At 36.4% G+C, this 5888-nt stretch overlaps 1 protein-coding gene across 1 annotated transcript; it reads left to right on the forward strand.

Moving 5' to 3' along the window:
* Positions 1–539: 539 nt before the first annotated feature.
* Positions 540–1538, forward strand: LOC102849029 (olfactory receptor 9K2-like). Its single transcript, XM_006883936.1, has one exon. The coding sequence runs from the start codon at positions 597–599 to the stop codon at positions 1536–1538; it is 942 nt and encodes a 313-aa protein (XP_006883998.1). The 5' UTR covers positions 540–596.
* Positions 1539–5888: the final 4350 nt, after the last annotated feature.

Genomic DNA, 5888 nt, shown 5'->3' on the forward strand with positions numbered 1-5888 from the left:
GAGGATGGCACAGGATTGGGCAGGAGTTAGTTTGTTTTGTTGTACATAGGTTTATGAGTGGGAGCGAATGTTACTTAATAGCATTATGGTCTACAAAAAATTTGCATCTATTAAGTAGTTCTGAAATTCAGTCACATACTTAATATTCATTGGTACACAGTTTATTCAACTAAAATACTAAATCTTTCAAAATCTTTAAAGTATCTAAACTATTGACTAAATGGAAATTGTGTTCTTTTCCAACAATTGTCTTAAAATATTGCAGTTCTTTTTGTAACTCATGAGTGAGAAATGTGTAGAGAAGTAGTTCTTATGACTGTAAAAAGTACTGTGGTGGAAAGATAGAGCATTAGACTTAAAGATAAAAAGCCCCATTCCACAAATTGCTTAATTTAGGAAATGAGGTCAAATTCTGAATTTGTTTTTTGTTGTGACTTGCTTTACTTTATGATTACACTATGTACATATGGCTAAAATGAATAACATTACAAAGTCACTTTAAGTCCTAATATTTTAGGGGATTATGTGTAACGGTAGGATCAAAACCAAAAATTCAGTCGTTCATTTTGCCTTGTGCCTTTCAGCAGGTTTCTTCCATGGGTGACAGGGAAACAAGCAATCACTCAGAAGTGACTGACTTCATTCTTGTAGGCTTCAGGGTCCGCCTGGAACTCCATATTCTTCTCTTCCTGCTATTTCTGCTTGTATATGCCATGGTCCTCTTAGGGAACATTGGGATGATGGCCATTATCCTGACTGATCCTCGACTGAACACACCAATGTATTTCTTCCTAGGCAACCTCTCCTTCATTGATCTCTTCTATTCATCTGTGATTGCTCCAAAGGCTTTGATCAACTTCTGGTCTGAGACCAAATCCATCTCCTTTGCAGGCTGTGTATCTCAGCACTTTCTCTTTGCCCTCTTCATTGTAACTGAGGGATTTCTCCTGTCAGCCATGGCTTATGACCGCTTTATTGCAATCTGCAACCCACTCCTGTACTCTGTCCAGATGTCAATACGTCTGTGCACACAATTGGTGGCTGGTTCCTATTTCTGTGGCTGCATCACTTCAGTCCTTCAGACCTGCATGACATTCACTTTATCTTATTGTGCTTCTCGGGCCATAGATCACTTCTACTGTGATACTCGTCCACTTGAAAGGATTTCATGTTCTGATCTCTTTATTAATAAAATAGTGTCTTTTTCTTTAGCCTGCATCATCATCTTGCCTACCATGGTAGTAATTATTGTCTCTTACATGTATATTGTGTCTGCAGTTCTCAAGATACAGTCCACTGAGGGACGTAAGAAAGCCTTCTCCACTTGCAGCTCTCACTTGGGAGTTGTGAGTGTGCTGTATGGTGCTGTTTTTTTTATGTATCTTACTCCTAACAGGTTTCCTGAGTTGAGTAAAGTGGCCTCATTATGTTACACTCTCGTCACCCCCATGTTAAATCCTCTGATTTATTCTCTGAGAAACAAAGATGTCAAAGAAGCTCTTAAAAAATTTTTAGAGAAGAAAAATACCATTATTTGATTATAATTATTTCTTGAAAAATATTATGTTGCTATTATTTGTTTAGTGTTCTTTATATCTTTAAGGAATGCTATTCTCTTGTAACAATTTACAACTTTGAAAATTTTATGATGTATCATTATAACAGAATCAACTAGATGGCAGTAGATTTGTGGGTATTAAAAATTATCTTTATAAGTGCCATATGCTAAGATTCAGTAAAAAGTAAAACAGGAAGTGTTTTAATTGTAGCATCGTTTACTTCAAGAAAATGGTTATTAATAGGGAAATGAAAGAATGAATCAGAACTATGTTAACCGAGATATAAAATAATGGAGGAAAGGTTGGTGAATTCTGTGTTCAATTAGGGTCATGTTTATTTTGAACTTCTTGTGAAATAACTAAATGAAAATTTTGACAAGGGAGTTTAAAATAAAGATTTTGAGTGGAGAAATAGTATCTAAGTCAGAAATCCTTATTTGCAAGTATTAATCATATATTGTGATAAATGATACAGATTTTGTCAACTATGAAGTTTAAACTAAGAGTCTGTAACTAAATTAAACTTCAGATTTAAAAATCAAGGTACAGACTAGTGAGCAAGAATATTCAGAACATAAATAAATACATTAAAAAAGTAAACAAGCAAAGAACATAGAAGCAATATTTATGTAGTGAGACTCATTGCCACCAAGTTAGATCCTACTCATAGCTAGACTCCAGTAGATATTTGAGGCTATAAATTCCAAAGGCAGAGACTGCCAATTTTTCTCCTGAGGAGCAGCTGAAATATTCAGTAGTTTTGGGTTATCAGAACACCTTTCTATGAATATACTTACAAGGAAAAATTGCAGGTTTTAAAATCAGGAAATGTGTGCAACAGGGTTATACCCTTTCTACAAACCTCTTTAATCTGTACTCTGAGCAAATCATTCAAGAATCGGAATTATATGAAGATAAATGTGGCATCAGGATTGGAGGAAGACTTATCAACAATCTGCATTATGCAGTAAAAGAAGCAACAACAGTATGGGGATGGTTTAGTCTGAGCTCTATTAACTCCACAAAGGGGGACTGTCTCCATTAACAATACCCAGAGTATAAAACTGATTCCTACAAGGTAAGGCATGGCTCCCGACTCTGCTGCATCTACTTCTATTAATTGCTGAAATTCATTGTGAATGACCATACAGACTTTATAGAATCTCTTCTTATTAACAGTTGTGGGGTTTACTAAGGAAACAAGTTAAGGAGTAGGGATGGTTAAGGATATCACACAGTGAAAATCAAGACTCAGTAAATAGCAGTCTTAAAGTCCCAAGCCAGGTTGACAGGAAGACACGATCTCTCAATTAGTTTAGCTAGCTTCTTAGTCAACAGCAAGATATGGTCCCTCAATTATTCCAGGAAGCAAGAGACCTCTGCCATAGGAACTGAAGTACACTGCTGCTTTCTTTGCTGCTTCTACTTTCAGTGTCTGGTCCTGGCACTGTCTGGCTCTGTCAGTTTACACCATGCCACAGTGTCCTTACAGTCTGGTTAGCTTCTCTCTTATGTTGGTCTCACAAAGGTTGAAGACACTGGTCAATGGTGAACCAAGTGTCCACAGTTGAAGTAGCTGGAGATCATGCCCCAAGGAACTAAGGGTGGCAAATGGAGCCTCAAAGATTTATTTTACTTAAATATTCTCACTTGGCCAGGTGGTCAGGTCTGACAAAATAGATTTTATTGTTGTAGAGTACCATGGAATCAGTATCAATTCATAGCTGACCCTTTAGCACGTTTTCAGAGGCAGTTTAATTTCATTTTTCTTGGTGGAGCAGCTGGTGGATTTTATATATCTCAATCTCAATCTATATCATCTATCTCTCTATCTATCTATCTATCTATCTATCTATCTATCTATCTATCTTTGGGATTGTATCCAGTATCTTACCACTAGACAACCAGAGCTCCCTAAGGCAATGGATGTTGCTGTTTTTGTGTACCATCAATTCAGAACCAACCCATAGCTGACCCTTCCACAGGTTTTCAGAGACAGTTTAATATAATGGAGGAAAATGCCCACTTTTCTCTCAGGAAAAAGCTGGTGGTTCAAAGCATGTGCTTTGGGATGGCAGTGCAGCTCCTTACCATTAGGCCACTAGAGCTCCTAAACTTCCAACACTACATATGCAGACGACAAAGACAGAGAACCTGAGACACATACAGCAGAAGATCAAAGAACAGCCTTCAATTTGGATTACATTTCAACAACAACAAAAAATCCTTAGCAGTGAACCAATATCATGGTAGATGGAGAAAAGATTGAACTTGCTAAGAATTTCATTTCACCTGGGTCCACAATCAATGCTAATGGTAGCAGCAGTCAAGAAATCAAGAGAAGTGTTACTGGGAAAATCTCTGTCAAGTATCTCTTCAGAAGTAAAGAAATGCTAAGGTGCATCTGATCCAAGCTTGCTACTTTCTGTTGCTTCTTATGTATCTGAAAGTTGAACAATAAATATGGAAGATTAATGAAGAATCACTGTTCTTGAATTGTAGTGTTGGCAAAGAGTATTAAATATACCATGAACTGCCAAAAGAATAAACTAATCTGTATTGAAGGAAGCATAACCAGCAGCTTCCTTAGAGGCAAGTATGGTGAAAGTGTCTCACATGCTCTGAGCATGCTATCAGATGGAGCCAGTCCTTGGGGAGAAAAATCATCCTGAAAAATGTAGAAAGTCAGGAAAAAAAGAGGAAGACCCTCAACAAAGTTCATAGAGTTGCTAAGAGTTGTCGTTGACTAGATGTTACGAAACAACACTATTGATCTCTCTCCGAGCATACACATACACAAAGAAATTATTCTTGTGCATATGAGTTATGAGAAAGGACGTTCAGGATAGAAGAAGAGATAAAGAAAACAAAAAGCAATCAAATATCGTTAGTTATCATGCATATGCTAATTGAACCTACATTTGGATACCAGCAGACTATTATAAAGTGGCTAAAACATAAAAGACCAACAAAAAAATGTAAAGTCAAGGTTTAAAGATATTTGGGACTCCTTTAAACTGATGGTGAGAATAATAAGTAATTAAAATTTCTAGGAAAATTAGTAGGAAATTTCTTTCTTTCTTTTTTAAAGTCTAAATCATGACACATTTATCTTTATCCAGAAATGTCTTGCTAATTAAATGTCTCTTCCTATTAAAATGTCATATAAAATAAACAGTGTCCTTATTGATGTAGTTGACTTTAATTCTGGTACAAGTTACTGTAATTTCAGATATAAATGACCAATCCTTCTTCTCAGTCCGGAAACTGCTGAAATCTGTTCATTATGAGTATCTCTGCTGGCATTTAAAATATCGGTGACAATATATCCAGAATCACAGCAACACAGAAGCCAGCATAATATGGCAAAACATCAGACAAAGGGTGCATTTCTTCCTTGCTAGTTCAAAGAAACCATAATGTCATGAACGGGGTGTCTTAGGGAAGAGAAAAATGAACACGTTTCCTGAAGATTGAACTATAATATAGTGCTGAATAATTGTTGTAATGCTGCAAATGATCATTCTTCAAAATGCTATTCATAATTTGTTGTGATCCACATAAACTACCTTTTCATTGTCAAAAAAAACACATCCATTGTATGGATGTAGTGGTAGCCCGTATTCCACATAATATTCTAAGTACAGTTTGAATTTTTGATAGTGTTTTTTAAATTCTAATAAGATATATTTCACCCTTTAAGACAGCATTATTGCCCAAATTTCAGGCCACACAACAGCCATGCCCATAAGTGACTAATAACATCAGAGAGGTTTGCACTCCTTAAAAATAATAACCATGTACACCAGTATACATAGCAGCATTATTCACCATCACAAAAACATGGCAACAACCCAGATGTCCAACCACCAATGAATATATTGAGAAATTATGGTACATTCACACAATGGAATACTATGCAGCACACAGGAGCAATGCTTTTGTAAATTATTACTAACTTGGGAGGACCTAGAGAGCTTTATGCTGAGTGAACTAACTCAGTCCCACAAAAACAAATCTTGTATAAAACCATTATTATAGAATGAGTATAAGGATCCAAGGGGTGGTGCGGGTGGAGTAGAAGCAGAGAAAAGAGGATGTGCAGGGGAAGGAGGAGACTAATCATGGTGTTGTACAATTCAATGAGTGGAGGTGTGAAGGAAATTAGAAGAGTCTGTTCTGGAAAACAATGTATTCAAATTTGTAAATAAACTAGTATAATAAAAAATCATAAGTCGTTATGTGCCATCGAGTCGCTTGCGACTCATAGCGACCCTATGTACAACAGCCCTAAACTCTGCTCTGTCCTGTGTCAATCGCACTGTCTCA

The sequence above is a fragment of the Elephantulus edwardii genome, unplaced genomic scaffold (genome assembly GCF_000299155.1).
Source record: "Elephantulus edwardii isolate Elephantulus edwardi_28Jun2011 unplaced genomic scaffold, EleEdw1.0 scaffold00030, whole genome shotgun sequence".
NCBI lineage: Eukaryota > Metazoa > Chordata > Mammalia > Macroscelidea > Macroscelididae > Elephantulus > Elephantulus edwardii.

Excerpts from the sequence above, each read along its gene's own strand:
- LOC102849029 (XM_006883936.1), top strand. The coding sequence starts at position 597 with ATGGGTGACAGGGAAACAAGCAATCACTCAGAAGTGACTGACTTCATT.